We start from the raw sequence: 22,657 nt of genomic DNA on the forward strand, positions 1-22,657 counted from the left end.
TTAATGTGCCCTTGTTACAGTGTTATTACGCAAGTAATTACTGATTATTACTAATTAACAACATGTACTTACTATAGGTTTAGAGTTAGGGTAAGGATTTGATTTAGGGTTAGTTGTTGACTGTTATTACTATAGTAAATACATGTGTAACAAGGACACATTAAAATAAAGTGTTACCTATTATTTTTATTGTTATGTTTTTATGAATTATTATTATTGTATATCTACAATTGTATTTATGATTTAATTTGTAGCCTACTAGTAATTTTCCACCTGTTGTTGAAAACTGATTTTTAAGTCATTGACTAAAATGTTTGGATTGGGTATGATTTTATTTACCACATTGTTATTTTGATTATATTTTCATTTCGTTTAAAGTGTAATTTGAATTTAGAAATATGTTTGGTTTATTTATTTCATGTTTGAATACATGAATAAAATTTTTTATAATCAAAATCGATTGGTAGGAGTGAAGTGCGTGCCGATACAATCACTGTCAGTGTCAGTAGCTGAAAATGATTAATAATACTTTCATTCCCTATAATTTAACTGAGTGTTCATCCAAAATCAGAAGAGAATCACATTTTCTATGAGTATAAAAGGAGCATGTCACTGTCATAGAAATATGCCTGGTATTCATCAAGGATGCAGTTAATGCAAATTTTTTATTCTTCTAATTTATTGCATTCCATTTACACTACCAACTTCTTATGAATGTGCTGTCTTTGTTTGTATCACTGGTACTTGACAGGGTATGGACTATAATAGGACGCAGACAGTGGAAATCCCAGAGAAGAACCTCAGAATTCAATTGCACTTAATCCAGCCCATTTGCACGTTGTGCAGGCATTTTCGCCAAACCTACTTGCGCCCAGACTTAGTGCATGCTTGCACGAAAATACCAAATTTTCATGGCCATGCCCTCTGACTTTGCACTTATGACTTATGGCATAGCGCTGTGCTTAATGCTAATGCTCTTAAAATAGGGGCCATGATAAATGAATTTAGATATAGAGTCTGTTTTTGTAGTTCTGCACTTGTTTTTGCAGCTTCTTGCAGTATGTAGCTACCCAGTTGAATTATTAAAAGTACTATATTTCATGCAGTCCTTCAGTAAATATGAGATCAAAAAAGCTGCATGCATAACTGTAATAAAAGTATTTGTAAAATGCTGTTTAAAAAAGTTATTGCATGTCACACTGCAAGACATGTCAAATTTCAACTACCCAGTTATTGTACTGACAACAGCTGTGTGTGTGTGTGTTACATTTGGCAAATAAAAATATATCTAACTCTGTTTCTGATCAGCCTTGGCCCTTTTATATCGCTGGTTACACAATCTTACACATACACAATGCAGCTGAGGGTGCAATAATGAGTGTGTATTACCTGTGTCAATTATGATGGGCCATGTTTTTATGTTGACAGAGGCTGCTGCTTCTTTAGATCTAAGAATTTTCATTAAAACCTGAGTAGTGAGAATGCAGGCAGCCTTACTGACCTTAGGAGGGGTAGACAAGAGAAAACCAAGTGAAAAAAGGTACCATGTTAGAGTTAGAGTGCTGTAAAGCCTTAACTACCAACACACACAAACACAAATAAAGAAGTTTAACAAATACTCAAACCCCCAGACTTACATCAATAATCATGCGGACAGTGGGCAGAGTAGCAGAGAGGTTCTGTGGGTGTGGAGGCCTCACGGTGACAGGAATACAACCAGCATACAAACATCCATAAAATGCTGCAATCAGATCTATACCTGCATAAACAGAGAATTCCAGTGCAGTGCATTAACCTGTTGTAGCCTGTAGTGTGAAATGAGCCATTTTTTCCCCCAAGTTGTTTCAATAAAAAGTCACTGGGGAGGAAGTTTTGAGTTCTGAAAGTTACAGTATGTTTTCAAAGTACAATGAACTCATACCTCATAAGATCAAGGAATATTCGATTCCTCATGACATGAACCCTTTAAATGCTGATAATCTCTTTGCTGAAATCCAAACAGTTGTATGGCATAGTATAGTATGCGTCAGTTTGAGTGTAATTTACCTGGTGGATACAAAAGCACCACATTCTCTCCGATGTTGATACCACTTCTCTCCATGAGAGCAGCAGCAATCTTCTCTGCTCTTTTATGAAGCTGAACACATGTAGCTGTACACACTGCCACTCCCTAGAGAAAGAGAGAGATGACAGATGCTGAGACTTTCATTTTCTGCTAGTACTTTCTAGGAATGCAAGTATTTGTTTTACCTTTGCATTCAATAGCACATAGAGTGTGTGGTCAGGGTCTGTTTGCGCTCTCCACTGTAAAGCCTCTGTAAGGAACTGATGCTGAGAAAGACAAGACAGACTCCATAAGATCATGGTAGAGAGGTGAATATCAACAGATTACATCAGAAAAAGGTGTTAGCAGCAAAGCTCGATCACGTAACATGATAAAGCAAGATAAGATACATTATTATGTAGTAATGACCACAGCACTTACCATCATCGTAGGCCACATGCACAGCTGCATCCATACGAAGGCATTAAAACATTACACAATGCATTTCAAATAAACAGTTAAAAAAACAACAAAAAAAAAACTGAAAACATCTTCAGGAGTATTTATTAAGATGCCAAAAAGTGCCAAAGAACAAAACTTTTCGATTTACATCGACATCAGTGAACAAGTAAAACATTAATAAAAATGAAAATAAAATAATAATGAAAATAAAACATCAAACATTTCAAAAAATTCTAAAATGTCAAAATAAACTGACTCCATTATTTATAGGAGTGAGGGAAAACAATCATTTTCATAGTATTGCTGCAATATGTTACCTCACAATACTATATCGATATTCTCATGCCAAGAATCAATATTTTAAATACAAATTTTCACAAACTTCTTTCTTGTGTGCTTTTGGAGAAGAAGTCCAATGCAACTGAAAGAGAAGCAAGTGAGTCAAAAGCCCTATTAATGTTTCACAGACATACTTTTGATTTTAATCCTGTCCGAATCTGGCAAGTCTGTTTTTCTCACACAACCTCTGTAAAAATTTCAGAGCAAATTACCTACTGTTTTTCGGTTAACTCGAAATCTAATCAAGTCCAAATTCAAATGTCTGTGATTGTAAATACTGAATTTTCACAATGCTTCTCCTCATGTATTTTGATCTGCATGAACTACTTTTAAGATCGTACTTATGCGCGCCTTTCAATATGGGTGTAGATTTTTTTGCCATCCGAAGGAAAAATACAAGAAAAAATGTCAATAAGGAGAGACAAATCACGGAAACTGCTTAGACTGACCACTGTAATATCAGCGTACTCACCTTAATGTCTCAGCTCAATTGCGTAATGTTATAATGATATAATTCACAGATAAGTTTTGATCATTTCAGTCGGTTTATTATAAGCAGCCACTTCTATAAACTCATGTGATGATTATTTAAATAGGATTTTTATAATAAGTAATTTATCATGTACAATTAATACATTTAAATTAAATTAAATTATAGGTGTGGGTGAGAAACAGAACAATATTTAAGTCCTTTTTTACTCTAAATCTCCAGTTGAACTTTCACTTTCAGATGTGAAAGTGAAACTAAACAAGCACAACACATGACTTTCAGATGTAAAAGTGAAAGTGGAGATTTAAGAGTAAAAAAACAGACTTAATTTTTTAATCTGTTTCTCACCCACACCTATTATATCCCTTCTGAAGATATTAATTTAAACACTGGAATCATATGTATTAATTCTATGTTTCCTTTTTGTGATTTTTGGAGATACAAAGGTCTGATCACCATTCACTTCCATTGTGATGACCTACAGAGCTGAGCTATTCTTTCTTAAATCTTTGATTGTGTTCTGCTGAAGAAAGGAAGTCATACACATCTGGGATGGCATGATGGTGAGTAAATGATGAGAGAAATTTCATTTTTGGCTGAACTATCCCTTTAATTCTATGTCTTCAACCTTCAGTAACGCCCACATCCAAAAAACAGACACTCCCACCTCTGTAATAAACACGGAGATCTTAGTCCCGTCCAAATCAGTACATGAAATCACAGATGTCAGGTGATAATAACTGTAACTCAAACTTCATTTAGAAAATGAATCCCCTCTGAATAGGGCTAAATATTGCACGTTTTGAGTAACTATACACTAAATATAAAAATAAAAAAAAATCGCAATATTATTATCATATTGTGATTTGTGACCCATATATGAATATATTATTTTGTTGCCAGGCCCCTGCTGATTCCTATACATTATATAGAGCCTGCCTTTACTGCCTGCCTTACTGTCTCACAATAAAAAGTCTGAGTTTACCTTTCTGATCAGGTCTTGGTCTTCTATCAGTCCCAGATCTCTGCCTGCAGCCTGTGCGATTCTTTTCCCAGCAACCAAATTACCCACCATGATGGAGGCAGGGCCGACACCAACTATGAAGGTCGTGAAAAAAGAACACCTTGAGAAAAAAATCACATGCACATATGCAGCTAGATAACATATGGTATACAGTAACATAAGCAGATATCACATATACACACCTGGTTGTTTTTGACGTGGCTTGGGCATGTTGGTGACGCAGGTGTGGGGGCACATAAGGATGTTGCAAGGGTGCAACGCCCCCTCCAGGAAGAGCTGTTTAGTGTCTGAGATGTGAATGCCCCCCAGGGGAGTTTTGGGCAGGGTGTTGGCAGGAACCAGGGCGAGACAATACAATCCCACCTGATGAATACTGTCGATGGCCTAAAGTTGAGAAACAATATACAATGCCACAAACAAACAAACAATAAATCATACATAATTGTTAAGCAAACTTCTGGAGATTCCTCTAAACAATGAAACACCTCGACAAAGGCACAAGACGGCAAAAGTAGACCTAAAAACAAAGTATTTATGTTTGCTGTTGCCACTGTTAAAGCAATACTCAAGGCCATCTGTCATAGAGATTTTACCTGAAAGTAATAGTTAACCCAAAAATGCTCATTCATTTATCATTTCATCTTTTACCCTTACGCACCTCAAACTCGGATGAATTTCTTTCTTCTGTGGAAGTCAAACTGAGATTTTTTTTATGGAGATATGATAGATTTATATCCATACAATGCAAGTCAATGGGGTAAAAGACCTTCTAGCTCCAAAAAGGAAATAAAGGCAGCATAAATGTAATCTATACGACTGGAGTGTTTTAATCTGTCTTCTGAAGTGATATGATAATTTTTGGTGAGAACAGACCAAAATGTAACTCCTTTTTCACTTTTAAATCTTGACATCTGCAGTCGTCTTGGCGCAATCATGATTTGAAGCTCAATTACACTTCGTCGCACTTGATGTGGCAACCACGAGAAAGTGTAATCGAGCTTTAAATCATGATTGCGCCAAGAAGAATGCAGATGTAAAGATGTACAGTGAAAAAGGTGTTTTAATTTGGCCTTTATATCCTTTATGGAGCTTGAAAGTGTTGGACCCCATTGACTTGCATTGTATGGACCAAATCACCTTATATCCACATTAAAATATCTTTATTTGTGTTCCGCAGATGAAGGAAAGTCATACGAGTTTGAAATGGTATAAAGGTGAGTAAATGATGAAATTATTATAATTTTTTGGTGAACTATTCCTTTAACTTAAAAAGGCATGAACAGCAAAATAGTAAATTACAACAACATGGTTCATCCAATCAGATTTTAGAGGCGAAACTATCTGTTTTGTAATAATTGTTTAAAAGGGGTATACCTGCAGAACCCGACTCATCCACTGAAAGCTGTCCTCCTCACTGGCATCAGGCCTCTGCTCTGCTACGATGACTATCCTCTCATCATAAAACACAGTGACTGAGAACACAGCAATCCTAAAAAACACACACACACACTTCAGATTAATATCTACTCTAAAACAAACAAAACTGAACACAAAAAACTTTTCTTTTAAAAGCTTTACATAAAAACCTACTCACACACACTGACTCTCAGTCAAACTGACTGTGTCTCAAAACCTAGTGAGCTGTCTAACTAGAGCAGAGGTTGCATTAATCAAAAATTCCCCATCCTTAATTGAAAAACATTGATGGATAATTCAAAATGCTTTCCGTCAAGTTGACACATTTACCTACTTTAGAAATATTCCCACAGTAAAGAATACTTATTAATACAGTGTACGCAAGTGCTACATAGTTTTCTGTAGCTTGGCAGGCTGTAGTACATTAAAATGCATTCAAAGGGGAACCCTCACCTCCCTCTGTACACAGTTTTGACTGGTTCCACCGCTAGCGCTGTTGCTACCAGATCATCAGCATTGTGACGACGACCACTAACCATTAACAAGCCCTCATTCTTACCCACCACAAATATCAAACTACCCTGTGGAAAGAAGAGAGAGTAAAAGGAAATTTTAACACACTATCACAAGTAATACAAAAAATAATAATAGCACAGTTCCTATCATATTTTCCTTTTCACTCTCTTACCGGTCCAACAAACCCCAATAATCCCGATCGCACAAATGGGATTTCACCAATAGGAGCACCACTAGCATTGACTGGGATAACCTGTGAGATTAAAACAACACAGCAATCACAGGCACATTAACCCAGTAAAATAAAAGCGGACACATTTCATTAAAATGTGCTCATTGTGTGTAATTTAGCACAAAGTTGCAATAGTGTGTCTGTCTGTATGAGCGTTTAGTTGATCTTCATACCTCAAAAGTGTTTTTGGTGACTCCAGGCAGACCGTAGTACATGTTTCCTCCGGCACGAGAGTTTACAACGATCTCTCCAATCTCATCAGTCTTACACAGCATGGGTGGCCCATCCGGTTTCACAATACACATCAATGCTATAATACACACAAACACACACATAGATTTATCCATGTACATGTGACCACATTTTTTAAATGTGTTTAAAAATGAGTTCAAACCCTTACAATAAAAGTACAGTGGTGTTACAACAGCACAGCGATGATCTCTGATGTTACTACTATAGTACTGAAAATACATTTATATACTGTATACCATGGCACTGAATGAGACCATGTTAATATACCATGGTATTTGCATGGTACTCCAATGTACTTCAAAGAATACACTGGTATTACCATGGTACATGTTAAAGGAATAGTTTATTGAAAAATAACAATTCTCTCATCATTTACTCGCCCTTATGCCATCCCAGATGTGGATGACTTACTTTCTTCTGCAGAACACAAATTAAAACTTTTACAAGAATATTTTAGCTCTGTAGGTCCATACAATGCAAGTGAATGCTGGCCAGAACTTTGAAGCTCCAAAAAACACAAAGGCAGCATAAAAGTAATCCATACGACTCCACACGTTAAAACCATGTCTTCAGAAACTATATGATAGGTGTGAGTGAAACACAGATCAATATTTAAGTCCTTTTTACTATAAATCTCCACCGGAAAACAAAAAAAAATACTAGCAGAAAACAAAAGAAGATGAATGTGGAAGTGAAAGTCAAAGTGGAGATTTATAGTAAAAAAGGACTTAAATATTGATCTGTTTCACACCTACACTTATCACTTCTATAGACATGGACTTAACCACTGAAGTCGTATGATATGCTGCCTTTATATGTTTCTTGGAGCTTTATATTTCTGGCCACCATTTACTTGCAATTTATGGACCTCATCTATTGAGATATTCATCTAAAAATCTTCGGTTGTGTTCTGCAGAAGAAAGAAAGTCATTTGGATTACCATGGTACCATGCCCAAAAACCACGGTAAAGGTATATATTTCAAATAATACAATGGTTTTACTAAAACCATGGCATTACCATAGTACATATTCCAAAAACCATGGTATTACCATGGTACATCGTCCACAAATCATGGTAGTATCATGGTACTTTTTTGTATGTGAAGACTTAACTAACACAAAGATAAAAAAGTAGTTTGCCACTAGTTGACCAAGTTGGTGGTGTTCTTATAAGCATTAGTAGCACAAACACACACCTCCAGGCATTACATGTCCCACGTCCTGTACAGTGAGAGCAGAGTTCTTGTCTTCAGTGTTGACCCTGATGACCCCATGACTAAGTCCAGTCATTGAAAGGATGGCTCTCGCTGGAAGAGGAGCTCCGGGGACCCCAGGCCTGGAGAAAAATGCATATTACTATCAGGAGCCAAACACTAATGCATTTACAAAGAGGATTCCAGCAGTTGTTGGTGCAGTGTCTTTAATAATGCTATATGCACTGTAATGTATTGTATTTATTACTATATTATAACCTTTATTTAACCAGGATAACCTCACTTATTAGAAATCTCTTTTACAGGAGTGTCCTGGCCAAGATGGGCAGCAAGTAAATCAAAAATACACAACCTAATGAAAAACAAAAATACAAACAGGGAACAGGCATTTAAAACATTAAAAACATTTACAAATCATTGATTTATCTTCCAGTTGCTGAATGATAGATTTAAAATGTTCCATAGACACCAAGTTTTGTAATTTCAGTTCCCTATCTGTCACTCAATCGACATTGCTAGGGGTCGCTCTTGGGAGCCCCAAACACCTCTGAACTTTTTTTTTTTTTTTTTTTTCCCCTTTTCTCCCTGATTTGGAATGCCCAATTCCCAACGTGTTTTTAAGTCCTCGTGGTCGCGTAGTGATTCGCCTCATTCCGGGTGGCGGAGGATGAATCCCAGTTACCTCCGCGTTTGAGACCGCCAACCCGTGCATCTTATCACGTGGCTTGTTGAGCACGTTGCCATAGAGACATAGCACGTGTGGAGGCTTCAGGCCAACCACCGCGGCATCCACGCTCAACTCACCATGCGCCCCACCGAGAACGAACCACATTATAGCGACCACGAGGAGGCTACCCCATGTGACTCTACCCTCCCTAGCAACCAGGCCAATTTGGTTGTTTAGGAAGCCTGGCTGGAGTCACTCAGCATGCCCTGGGATTTAAACTAGCGAACTCCAGGGGTGGTAGCCAGCGTATTTTACCACTGAGCTACCCCCACACCTCTGATCTTTGAGAATTTGCATGCCACTCCCCCGGATGTACGAGCATAAAAGGAGCTGGCTCGCAACCACTCATTCAGATTTTTTCTTCGGAGTCGAGCGGTGTTGAGCAGCGAGTTCCACTGCCGTTCCATTCACCTCACACACGAGAAGCATTTGCTGTTGGATATACGGCGCATTTCAACGGCTTTCTCCCCCTCGTGCACGTCTAGTGCAGAGTACGCCCCTGGGCACTTCGATATTTTCTTCTAAAAGAGTGTGCACTGACGGAGAGCGTCTTTTTAAAGATGTCTTTCTGTCTGCGTGTAGTTCCTGGATGCAGTTGCTATCTCTCCGCCTCTGACAGCCATGATCGCTGTCTCACGTGTCTGGGCCGTAGTCACGTTGAGGCAGCATTCGTGGATGGTTCATGTTCTCATTGCGAGAACATGACCATGGCAACGTTGCGGTTGCGGCTTTCCTTCTTCCGGGGGAAAGCCACTTCAGCCGCTCCCCGCCCCGGTCCTTCTACCTACAGTTACGAGGCCGGGTCGGTTAGTGCTGGGGGCGATTTGGGGGACCCCAATGGGAGTGGTTCCGCTGGGTAATCCCCCACGGATCTCCCATTCCCCAGTATGCTCGTTTGCCCCGGTCGAGTTCTGGGATGAGACAGGCAGCTCGCTTCAGGGCGAGTTTAATGTCTTGTTCGGGGCTCAAGAGCAGGATGAGCTCTCGATCGCAGCATCGGAAAGCGGGTTGGCGCAGTCGGACGCTGAGGACTCAACTGGGTTCCCACCTTCGGGTGTGGTCACCCAGTCTGAGGCCGACGCAGAGCTGACCACCACGCTTGCCCGGGCTGCCGCGAGTGTCGGGCTGGAGTGGAACCCTCCACCCTGCCCTGAGCCCTCGCAGCTTGATGATTGGTTCCTGGGTTCGGAGCGCAGCTCACGGCTGCACTCTACCCTCGTTCCATTCTTCCCGGAGCTGCACGAGGAACTCACGTTGTCATGGCGGGCACCTTTTACTGCCCAGACCCGACTTCTGGGTTTCCCCGCTCTCACTACCCTCGACGGTGGGGCGGCCAGGGGGTATACGGAGATTCCTCAGGCTTACAGTGCCGCTGGACAGGCCGTCTCTGCCCTGCATGCCATGGCCCTCCTGCAAGTACACCAGGCCAAGGCACTGAAAGGGCTGCACGCTTCCTCGATGCTCCCATGCGAGGCTCCTCGACATGGCGGTTCCTGCTCCTCCCCGCCTAGAGGCCCCACCTGCAGGTACGTCAAACGCGATCATCCCCTTGGTGCCCCTCACTCGGAGTTTGGAGGTGTGGCTAGCACTCTCCAACCCATCGCGCTGGTTGGCCAGGACGATCCGACTCGGCTATGCGATTCAGTTCGCCCGGCGCCCGCCCACGTTCAGCGGCATCCGTTTCACCTCAGTGAGGGGTGAGAAGACTGGGTGCACCTGCTATTTGGCACACAGCGGCTTGCCTGCACCTGCACCGTCAGTCCACGTAACACAGTTCAGCTGGTTGTGGCGTTTCGTATAGGGACCCCTAGTGTCACTACATTGACACAACGTCGAGTAAGTAACAGATAGGGAACGTCTTGTTTACTGTTGTAACCTCTGTTCCCTGATGGAGGGAACGAGACGTTGTGTCCCTCTTGCCACAGCGCTGTACTACCCGCTGAAATAGCCGAGACCCTGTCTCGGCTCCTCAGCGTAAAACCTGAATGAGTGGTTGCAAGCCAGCTCCTTTTATACCCGTATGTCCGGGGGAGTGGCATGCAAATTCCACTCACCAATTCCCATTGGCCTTTTCTCAAGATCAGAGGTATTTGGGGCTCCCAAGAGTGACCCCTAGTGTCACTACATCGACACAACGTCTCGTTCCCTCCATCAGGGAACAGAGGTTACAACAGTAACCAAGACGTTTCACTTGGAAAGAATTCCAGTCAGACGGTGCTGCATATTTAAATGCCTTTTTAACTAGTTCAATTCGAACATGGGGAACAGAAAAGTATAACAATTCTGAGAGCGAAGGGGATATTTCCCAACGCTGTTCCGTTGAATCAAACTGCAGAGATACAAAGGCAAAAACCCCAAAATAGCCTTGTAAATAGTTGAATACCAATGCATTTCTCTTCTAGTGGACAAAGAAGGCCAAGCTACTCTATTATACAAAGTGCAATGATGTGTTGAGGGTTTGCAATTCAATATGAATCTTAAAGCACCATGATACACAGCATCCAGAGAAGAAAGATAACATGGAGCAAATTGATACACAACATCCCCATAATCAAGTACTAGTAAAAAAAAAAAGTAGCAGAGTCAAGTTTGTTTCTTACATTAAATGAAAAACAAAGCTTGTTTATAAAATAAAACCCTAGATTTATTTTACATTTTTTCTTTAGCTGAGTAATGTGGGAACTAAAAGATAATGTATCATCAATAGTAATACCAAGATATTTGTACTCTTTCACTTACTCAATCACATTGCCTTTTAAGGACTGAAGAGAAGTGAGATTATCTACTCTTTTCTTTGAACAAGATAACATGTGTTTGGTTTTATCAGCATTCAAAACAAGTTTTAAATTGTAAAGCCGTGACTGAATGACATCAAAAGCTGATTGTAGTTTATGCAAGGCTTGCTGCTATGAGGAAGCACTGCAATACATAACAGTGTCATCAGCATAAAAATGGAAGTTTACATTTTGAATGTCGTGATCGAGACTGTTTATATAAATAGTAAATAAAAGGGGCCCCAACACAGATCCTTGGGGGACACCCTTAGCAATCTCTAATGATTCAAATTGTTTATCTTCTATCGGTACACATTGTGTCCTACCACTTAAATAATTTTTAAACCAAAATGTAGCAAGGTTGGATAAACCAACACTTTTAAGTTTATAAAACAGTATTTCATGATCCATGATCATGATGTGGAAAGCCTTTGATAAATCACTAAAAAGGGATACGCAGTGACCTCCTTTGTCTAAAGATTCCACAATGTCATTTAAAACTTTCAAAACGGCTGTTGTGGTACTATGTTTTTTGCGAAACCCTGATTGATTATTAGAAAAAACTTTGTTTGTATTAAGATAATATGTCAACTGTTCACTAATAAGACTTTCTATAATTTTTGATAGAACACAAAGCTTTGAGATTGGTCTATAATTATCTAATATAGAAGGATCTCCCCCTTTCAATAAAGGAACTACAAAAGCTGATTTCCAAATTTCCGGGATATCGTTAGTGTTTAATGAAAGATTAAAGAGATAAGTTAAGGGAGATGAAATAATATCAGCTGCCAGTTTTGAAAACACAGGTTCTACACGGTTGGGGCCTGGTGATTTATTTATGTCAAGGGATTTGAGTGCTTTGTGGACATCAGAACTCATTATCTGATCAAAACTAAACTCCTCTTTCTTTAAATGGCTTTCTGCATGGATAAAATCAGAGTTTGAACAAGTAAAATTGCATGATTCAAATAGTGACCCAGAGGCAATAAAATGCTTGTTAAAACAATTAAGCATATGCACTTTATCGAAAATGTTGGTGGAATCGGTAGATATACATGAAAGAAAATTGGAAGAATTTTTATTACCAACTATAGACTTAATGTTCTGCCAAAGTTTCTTAGGATTATTTAAATTTGTTGCAGTTTTAGCGATAAAATAGTCATCCTTTGCCTTTCTAATTGCAACTGTCCATTTGTTCCGGAGCTGTCTATAATTAATCCAATTAGAGTTTGAATCTGATTGCCTGGCTTATGCCCATGCAGCATCTCAATTTATAAGGACAGATAGTGAGGCGGAAAACCAAGGATTGTCCCTGCCTTTAACTCTGAATTTTTTAAAAGGTGCATGCCTATTAATAATCGAAATAAAACAGTCATAAAAATATTTCCAAGCACACTCAACATCAGGGATAAGGAAAATCCTATCCTGGTGATACTGGGCAAGATCACAAAGAAAACCTTGTTCACTAAAATGTCTCATACACCGTCTAGCAATAATATGTGGTTTCTGCTTAGGTAATTTAGTATCTCTAACTACGGCAATGACACAGTGATCACTAACATAATTTGCAAATACAGAAGCCAATGAGTACTTATGTGGAGCATTTGTGAAAATAAGATCAATTAATGCTGATGTTTTGTTGTCTTTTAAATTAGGTCTAGTGGGTGTTTCGACTAACTGAAAGAGATTAAAAGTATCACATATTGCTTTAAATCCATGAGATGCCGACTACAACCAGTTCAAATTAAAATTGCCCAGTAGGATGAGTACCTTATAATTCAAGGAAGTCAAAGTGTGCATTAAGGAGGGAAGAGATTCATTATTCGCTGATGGAGGTCTGTAACAACCAACTACAGTAATATGTAAAGTCTTATACACAATAAGGTTTAAGGCTAATAATTCTTGTTTAACCACTGACTCAGAAAGCAACAAAGTAACTTTAAATCTTTCCTTATTATAAACTGCTACCCCCCCTCCCCTTTTTGGTCGATCGGCCCTGTAAACAGTGTCACGATCAATACTAATGGCTTTGTCTGAGACCGTTTTATTAAGCCATGTCTCAGATATTACTATAACATTTGCACTGGTGTTTTTGCCCAAATATGCACCATATCCAACTTAGGAAGCAAGCTTCTCACATTTATATGAATGAAACCCAGTCCTAATCTAGTTTTAAAATCAACTGGAACATTAAAAGCCGAAGCAGCATCACTGTAAGGACCAGGATTTGGTAAGACATTTCCTGATTTCAATAACATAAGAACTATAAAACTCCGTTGCCTTACTGTTTTACTTGATAAATCAGTTCTGACAGGTAAATTTGAACAAAAAGTGTAATTGATAATGCTGTAGTTTTCTTTCTTAAGTTAACAAAGACCTTGTGAATTCCTCATACACAAAATTAGAAAATAACTTAAAATGTCCAGTTTGTCCACTTTACAGCTGCTGAGGTATCGTGATGCAGTGGAGAAGAAACTGAATCCTACCTACAGCTGATGTTTTCTAGGTTGAATATCAAAAGAAGTAGAGCCACCAGAATCATACGTTCAGAAGTTACATACAGCATTGTCAATTTAAGATCCACAGCCACAGGAATCAAGTGAAACCGTAGGTCACAAGAAGGGGGACTCCGCAGGTCCACAAGAAGGGAGACCCGGCGAGACCGTTAAACTGGAACTGCTGGCCCAAGGAGCACGTGCAAATACTCCAAGGAACATGACCGGAGTCTACCACACACGCCCGGCCCAGCGAAACAACCAGCCGAGTTGGGCCCGAGCAGCCGGAAACAGCACAATCCGCAGAAGGCTCCTACGCGATCCACCGAAAAGCCACAACACCGGCAGCAACCACGCACACACTCGACCCTGGTTTGAAGCCGCAGCCAAAAACAATGGCAAGACTTGGTCCACAAAACAAATCCGATTCCTAGATTTGAGCTCGAAGTCACAATGACTGTATCATCAAAGTTTGGTAAACAAACATGCCCAAGTTTGGAAGCGTTGATATTATAGTGATTGCAGCATCTCCGTCAGGCCACGAATAAGCTCAAGTTGGAAGGCTTGAGTTCGATAACGTAGTGGATGCGGTGTTGAAATTTAATTCAAAATCATAAAAATAAACATTGGTGTCTACCAAACGTAATAAATTTGCCGTTTAAAAAAATGAAACATAAAATGCACAAAGTGCTAAGTCAGTTAGAATGAACATAGTGACAAAAATCAACAGACATAACGAGCTGCCATATTGGATACACTTTGGGACCAGATTTTTTCTTTTTATGATTTCCAATCAAATGTGACTACAGGATCACTGGTGGGTGAGTTTTTAGGACAACAGGTGGGTTAAAAATGTTTTACAAAATGATAAACAGTACCTGCGTATGGCAACTGTCATGGCCTCAGGTGATGTAGCACATGGGCAGATGACCTCTGGCTTCAGGCCATGAGCCTGGAATACATTCAAAAATGCATCACATGATGACACCGACCCTGCCAGAAAGAGAAAAAGATAAAGACCGAGCAAAAGAGCAAAATTGCTGAACATGATCAGCACGATGATTTGAAATGAACGCCATTAATATAACTCACAAGGATTGGCTCCATCAGCAACAATTAGCATGCGCAAGGAGGCCAGACTGGTTTCTCTCTGATCTCTGTTAGCCATCATCGCCCAGTGCAGGTCACGGCACTTCACCAATGCCACCCGCGCTGTAGAAGCATAGACGTTTGTCAAACCAAAGCTACTTTGTAGTGGACAGAGATATGCTTTTTTGTTGTGTGTGTGCGGGTATATGTATGTGCTTTACCTTTGTGTATGTGAACTCGTTGAACCCAGGAGAGTGGACAGGCCTTCATTACTGCATACGGAACACTGATAGTGTGGATTCTGTTCATCACACTCTAAAACACACAAAAGCACAAAAAACAAGAAATTACATTTTGCATAAAGAAAATGAAGCCTATTTTTAGGACAATTAAGATTTTTGCATTGTAATATTTTCATGACAATTAAGCACATTTCCCCCTCACAATTCTAAATAGCCAATTGTTTTGCACAAAAAATTAAATCTAATTCACTTTGCTGTGACACAGAAAATCGAATGACTGTAATGGGGAAAATTATAGATTATTATTATTAAATAAATTTGTAAAGTACAACTGCAAGCATATACCATTAAAGTCCTTTGATCTACTGCAGTGGTTCTCAACCTTTTCTTGATGAACGCCCCCCTACTTCATTCCCTTACCCCAGCCTCCCCCCACCCCCAAATTATGTGACAATTTGAAAGTAGAGACTTTTTTTGTACCAAACAAAAAAACATAAAACACAAAACTCAGTATTTGTGTTATTTGCTTAATCTGCCCGATGCAACTTCGCTGCATTGCATCATTTTAAAGTTTTGCTAATAAATTCAGCAGTCTTACACATCATGAATGTGAGACCAAACCTTGCATTTCTTGAATTCAAGCAGATGGAGGGCTATATCTGGAGCCTATAAAATGAAAATGCGAAGACAGAAACTAATAAAAAAAGTGATATTGTTAATATATTTTACATTTGCTTTTTTGAAAGTTTAATTTATTAATTAATTCGCGTAGGTTGTGCCTCTGCGTGTGTATTTGACGCTGCTAAACCAGATACTTCAGATGCATCGCTAGACTTCAAAATCAGATGAATTGCGGCACAAATGTTTACCAACCTGTATAATTGAGAACCAACTGAAATACTCAAGTCTAGATAAACGTTTTAATACAAAGAGGAACTTGACTATAGATTTGATTATTATAACTGATAAACGCCCCCCATCTGTAACCTAACGCCCCCCCCCCCATCCTTGGGGGAGGGGGCTGGGTAGCTCAGAGAGTATTGACGCTGACTACCATCCCTGGAGTCGCGAGTTCGAATCCAGGGTGTGTTGAGTGACTCCATTCAGGTCTCCAAAGCAACAAAATTGGCTCGGTTGCTAGGAAGGGAAGAGTAACATGGGTTAACCTCCTTGTGGTCACGATTAGTGGTTCTCGCTCTCAATGGGGCGTGTGGTAATTTGTGCGTGGATCGCGGAGAGTAGCATGAGCCTCCACATGCTGGGAGTCTCCGCTGTGTCATGCACAATGACCCACGTGATAAGATGCGTGGATTGGCGGTCTCAGAAGCAGAGGCAACTGATACTTGTCCTCTGCTACCCGGATTGAGGTGAGTAACTGCACCACCACCAGGACCTACTAAGTAGTGGGAATTGGGCATTCCAAATTGGGAGAAAAGGGGATAAAAATAAAAATAAAATATCTATTCTGATTGTATTGAATAAATAAATAAATAGATAAAATTACTGTATTACAGAAATGTAAAATTGGGGAAATGTTCTTAAATGTGAATAATCTCAAAAAACTAAAAATATCTTTATGTCCTAACAAATAAGATACATTTTTTAGCAATCTTAAGGCTTTGCAATCTTTTTGCTTTATGCAAAATAAAATATCTTATTTTGTTCTTTTTATTTATATTATCAATTCTATTTGTCTGTTATCGCTTCACAAGCTTCACACAGTTATCATGTTGCAGTCAGCACATCAACATATTTTGTTTCTGAAAGAATCTGTAGTAACAGTCAGGGACTAAAAACGAAATGTTTTTCATTTCGGTTCGTTCTGAGCAAAAACTGTATTTTTTCGTTCTCGTTCAGAAGTTCTGCAGCCTCCTTTCCAAATGGTAACTGGTTAGAACAAAATAAAAGAACGATTAATAACGTTCTTTTTAAAACGACAATACTCTTCGCTATGGAATACCAATTGCAGTGTTGCCAGATCTCGAAAGAGAAATAAGCAACATGGTCTGGAAAAACAAGCCCAAAATAAGCCACTTGCCTCACCAAAGTAAGTGAAAATAAGCAATTAATTTTTTTCCTTTGAGGTGGATTTATCGGCATAGAAATCATAACAAGCAGTTAATTAACATTTAAGTATTATTTTATTTACAGATCTGCTTCTGAGTCAAAAGCCATTAGCATCAAATCTGTATGAATGCATCATATCTAAAAATAATTCAGTGAAGACTTGGAAACAACCGAGAAATACACTTTTTACCTCTAATAATGTTTTCCTTGTTTCTGGATTAACAGTGCATGTGTATGTAGTATTAATTGTTAAAAAGGTCAGAATACTTCATCCACAACAGCCAATTAGGCAAAAAAAGGTTTTCAGTTACGTTCTGCTAAAAATGTTGTTCGTTTCCGGTTTTCGTTTTCATTCCTTGAACCGTTTTTAGTCCCTGGTAACAAGATTGATGACACACACACACACACACACACGTATTGTCACTCACCGTGAGAACTCCATGCCACAAACCCATGTCCTTCTTAAAGTCCAAAACATTCACCAGTGTCTCACCTGTGTGCAGAGGAGGGTAGTTAAATTCTAAATGTGTAGGGTGTAAAGATGTATGACTAGTTATTTGGTTTAGTGTAGCTGCAGTTAAAGAATGGTGTTTCCATAGCAACAGCATCACTCACCCTCACAGTAGTTACAGGCCTGAGTGAGTGCCTGGCAATGTGTTAACAATGCAACCTTTGACACTGCAACACCCATCACTGTGCCTTCTTTACTGGCCTTATACTGTATGGAAGAAAAAGAGTGGGGAGATTTGCATACATTCAAACTGCACACACATTCATTGGGGTCCAAAAGTCTCATAACAGTGGAGAAAAAGTTTTTGATTACAAATCATATTATCATCAAAAACAATTTGAAAAGTTAAAAAGGGTTAGGATTGGGTTTCATTGAGAAATGTACATGAATTTCAGAATTTCTTAATATTTGTAATGTCCCCCTTTTGCTTTAATGACAACGTGCATTCGAGCTGGCGTGGACTCCGCAAGTTTGTGCAAAACCTGATGATCCTTGTCAAGACAACATGATTTGAGAATGTTCCAAAGAGCAATTTACAGTATATGTTTTGCACATGTGGGCAGGCCTGACACTCGTTTCCACTGATTGGTCAACGCGCACCATCATCTGTTCTTCCTCATCCCCGTTCATAGAAAATAAGATTTCACCAAGTTAAAGTTTGCCAATTGTTTTTGCAGATAGATTCGAATCATTTTAATGAAGAACATTAATATTTCTCCGAAAAACATCTGATTGCTGCATGTTTATTGCAATCTCATCAAGCAATGAACACCTGGATACGACAACCATTGAACACATCAACTCGCTTGTCACCGCAGGATGGGGTGGCAGTGCTTTTTTATTTTTAAAAGGAAAATTATGAATTTGAATGCTGTGCACAGACCTAACCGTAACTAAATAGATTTTGTTATCTGCTCATTATTGTTGTTGTTGTTATTATTATTATTAATGATAATTGAATCAAGCCAATAATTGCACAGGAAACATAAGGGGAAATATAAATGTTCATTGGATGAGAATATGCCTAACAAGACATTGTCATGGCTTTGAGGAGTATAAAGGACACAAAAGTGATTTATTGAGGACATTGTTCGTGTACTGTATTATTTATTTTATTCTCTCTTTCGATTTTTGTTTTTCATTCGTAGTTACACCTTTTGCTTATTCAAGTTCATTGTCGGGGTGCGAGTCACACGCAGATCTTTACTTACCGCATATCCGAGGCCCATTCACTATTCCATTGAATTCATGAAATAAAATGCAACCAAATGCGCCCTGTTCCTGATTTACTGCACGCAGTTGCATTTTGCTTGGTTTATAAAAAATAAATAAAAAATAAAAAAAATACATTAGGCCTACCTATTTGAACCTGAAAACGGCCCTTATACTCAAAGCATGAATCCCTAGCATAATTAATTTATTGATCATCTGAGTAATTAATCATCTGTTTAATTAATCCTTTTTTGTATCAAAAAGGTAAATGTAAAACACCATAAGTGTATTAAATGTGTTGCCCGTTCACCCAGACTGGTCTTAGAGAATCGCGTTGCTGGTAAGCTACATCAAGCCAAAAATCTAAGGCACTTAGAAAATAGAGAATCCCATGGAGAATAGTCCTAATATTAATAAGGTCAGCTATTCTACCACCCCTGGTGTAACGAGTTCGAATCCAGGGTGTGCTGAGTGACTCCAACCAGGTCTCCTAAGCAACCAAATTGGCCCGGTTGCTAGGGAGGGTAGAGTCACATGGGGTAACCTCCTCACGATCACGATTAGTGGTTCTTGCTCTCAATCAGTAGCATGAGCCTCCACATGCAGAGTCTCCGCAATGTCATGCACAACAAGCCACGTGATAAGATGCACGGATTGATGGTCTCAGAAGCGGAGGCAACAGAGACTTGTCCTCCGTCACCCGGATTGAGGTGAGTAACCGCACCACCACGAGGACCTACTAAGTAGTGGTAATTGGGCATTCCAAATTGGGAGAAAAGGGGATATAAATAAAAAAATAAAATAAAATAAGGTCGGCTATTATAATGGGGTAATAATATTAAAAACCATAATCAAATTGTGGCTAGAAAAGCCTTAATCATGTACAACAATTATTTGACTTAATTCCCATTAAGTTTTAAACACATTCGCTGTCCATAAATAATATTTTATTGCGTAATGGTTGAACGCATATGCAGATCACATAGTCCAGATGTTAAAGAGAGACAACTGCATAACAGATATGGGTGTAATTTTATTAAATCAGTTCATGGTTGGTTAGTTGTTGTATCCTAAAAATAAAATGAAAACTATCTGTAGCAATTAAAAATGTAAGGTTCATTCTGTTCTGTTTGACACATAGCCTACTGTATATGGACACAAATTTACTCCCCCATCAATATTTCACTTTAAAAAAGGTATACAGATAGACATGTCGGGCAAAATAAAATCCTTTCTGACAGTAGCCATGGCAACGTGCACGCCTGATACTGCAACGCGAGCACCGTATTGACTGTAAAAAAAAAAAAATCTGTCCTCAATGTAGGCTTCACGATAAACTTGCAGTAATTTAGTGCTCGCCATGTCCTGTGTGAAAAGGCTTTTATTCTGAAGAAAAGGAATCAGGAAGGACCGATGACATTGCAGGTTTTACCAATCAGTAGAAATGGGCATCACGTCATCTACTTTTGCAAATCAAATAAAAAGATTGTACACTTATTTTAAGCGATTGAATGAAAACATGAGAAATTGAGCTGAATTCCTGTTTTCTATTTCTTTTATGAAATAAAAAATTAAAAATAAAGTGTTTTCTCAATTTTGCTCATTTCTTTCCAGATGAAAGGCTTCAGGCTATTCTCTATGGCATCCACGCACAGCTCACCACGCGCACTACCAAGAGCGAGAACCACATTATAGCGACCACGAGGAGGTTACCCCATGTGACTCTACCCTCCATAGCAACCGGGCCAGTTTGGTTGCTTAAGAGACTTGGCTGGAGTCACTCAGCATGCCCTGGATTCAAACTCCCAACTCCAGGGGTGGTAGTCAGCGTCTTTACTCGCTGAGCAACCCAGGCCCCAACAATGTTTTTTTTTTGATAGAACATGCAAGTCAACAGTCAAATAAATGACTGCTCTGATGCCAGTGACATTTTAGTTATGGGTGGAGTTTTCAAACAGTCCCTTACGCACCATAGAATATCGAACCTTAAACTAACTTTACCCCGCAGTTAAACATAAGCCTACACTACCGGTCAAAGTTTTGAAACACTTACTCGTTCTTTACCATAATTTTTTTTTTTTTCACATTTTAGAATAATAGTAAAGTCATCAAAACTATGGAATAACATAAATGGAACTATGAGAATTATGTTGTGACTAAACAAAATCCAAAATAAATCAAAACTGTGTTATATTTTAGCATCTTCAAAGCAGTCACCTTTTGCCTAGAATTTGCAGAAATGTACTCTTGACATTTTCTCAACCAACTTCTTGAGGTATCACCCTGGGATGCTTTTTAAACAGTATTGAAGGAGTTCCCATCTATGTTGGGCACTTATTGGCTGCTTTTCTTTATTATTTGGTCCAAGTCATCAGTTTCAAAAACTTTTGACCGGTAGTGTATGTCTTCACAATGTAGGCATATGCTTCAATAGTCTTATGAATGTATGGTTATTTTCGTCATCTCATTTAAAACAATGCCTTTTAAAACCAGAGCAACATCAAAGACAGCAGGTTTATGTGTAGGGCTGTCTGATAAATCTGGCTACTGATGAGAGAGATAGCTCAGCTGTAATAAACGTGGTGAGTTTTGGAGAATAATTGGTAAAGAATTTAATATTAACTGAGACAAATTTATCTGAACAATTAAACAGCAGAGAACTTTTATTTTGTCTCACAGCGTTGAGGAAGACGACGGTGCAGATCGACCAATCAGAAGAAAGGGGCGTTTCAGGTCCACCCATATGTGTGAATCAAATATTCAAGCCATATATTAGTGAAATCACATAATCAAAACACACAGTGTCCCATGGCTATTTTTTTCTTGAGCATTAAATCAAAATTATGAAAAACAAGTCATTATTTGTTTTTTAATATTGGTTTTGTAAACGAACAATTAAATAAGTCGTTTTTTGTTTTTTCAGATTTTGAATTCCTAACTGAATATGAAATGAACGAATGATACACAGATTATACACGGACCTATAACATGAATCATACACATAATCTTGCCTCTATATAAGCAGTGTCCGTGTTGGCTGTTGGAATATGTGGCTGCCAGTCTTTCGAAGGCTTGGTGAGGTATTTGGAGTCCGTCACCACCCACTTTAACCTGGGCCAGCCTGTCAGAAACAACTAGTATTAGATCCATCATAAAATCAACATGATCATTGAATGGTTGCATGCTTTTAAAAGGTAACGGATTATTAATGTGTCTCTAACCTTTAAACTGCAATATTTCTCCGGTGGGTATTTTGGGTAAACCCTTCAAACAGATCTCACTTGTCAAAGCCAGACCCACCCCACAGCTACCCAACAAAAATCCAACCTGACTGCTTCCAGCATCCTTTAAACACAAAGAAAAACACACAATTCAACCACAATAGAAATTGTTAGCACTCCATTTACCTTTGAATTTGATACTGGAAGGTAGGTAGAGGGAATTAAAGGGATAGTTCTCCCAAAAATGAAAATTCTCTCATCATTTACTCACCCTCATACCATCCCAGATGTGTATGACTTTCTTTCTTCTACAGAACACAAAGATTTTT

General features: G+C 38.9%; 1 protein-coding gene across 6 annotated transcripts in view; it reads right to left on the reverse strand.

Annotated features, from left to right (window-relative positions):
• The window catches only part of LOC127448759 (disco-interacting protein 2 homolog B-A-like), a 101,584-nt gene that overhangs the window by 21,509 nt on the left and 57,418 nt on the right, over nt 1–22,657 (reverse strand). For 2 of the 6 annotated variants that reach the window (XM_051711602.1, XM_051711601.1), the window contains 21 exons: nt 22,329–22,452; nt 22,119–22,228; nt 18,000–18,102; nt 17,813–17,877; nt 15,297–15,390; nt 15,079–15,198; nt 14,865–14,979; nt 8,274–8,342; nt 7,973–8,112; nt 6,697–6,833; nt 6,464–6,544; nt 6,229–6,356; nt 5,734–5,848; nt 4,542–4,743; nt 4,321–4,433; nt 2,889–2,927; nt 2,486–2,509; nt 2,251–2,331; nt 2,047–2,170; nt 1,638–1,759; nt 1,390–1,501 (listed from right to left, as the gene is read on the reverse strand). In XM_051711602.1, coding sequence (XP_051567562.1) covers nt 1,390–1,501; nt 1,638–1,759; nt 2,047–2,170; nt 2,251–2,331; nt 2,486–2,509; nt 2,889–2,927; nt 4,321–4,433; nt 4,542–4,743; nt 5,734–5,848; nt 6,229–6,356; nt 6,464–6,544; nt 6,697–6,833; nt 7,973–8,112; nt 8,274–8,342; nt 14,865–14,979; nt 15,079–15,198; nt 15,297–15,390; nt 17,813–17,877; nt 18,000–18,102; nt 22,119–22,228; nt 22,329–22,452 — 2,218 coding nt within the window. The remainder of the gene's footprint in view (nt 1–1,389; nt 1,502–1,637; nt 1,760–2,046; nt 2,171–2,250; nt 2,332–2,485; nt 2,510–2,888; nt 2,928–4,320; nt 4,434–4,541; nt 4,744–5,733; nt 5,849–6,228; nt 6,357–6,463; nt 6,545–6,696; nt 6,834–7,972; nt 8,113–8,273; nt 8,343–14,864; nt 14,980–15,078; nt 15,199–15,296; nt 15,391–17,812; nt 17,878–17,999; nt 18,103–22,118; nt 22,229–22,328; nt 22,453–22,657) is intronic. The other 4 variants (XM_051711604.1, XM_051711603.1, XM_051711606.1 and 1 more) reach the window with 2 other exon arrangements.

This window comes from Myxocyprinus asiaticus, chromosome 12 (assembly GCF_019703515.2).
Source record: "Myxocyprinus asiaticus isolate MX2 ecotype Aquarium Trade chromosome 12, UBuf_Myxa_2, whole genome shotgun sequence".
Classification (NCBI taxonomy): domain Eukaryota; kingdom Metazoa; phylum Chordata; class Actinopteri; order Cypriniformes; family Catostomidae; genus Myxocyprinus; species Myxocyprinus asiaticus.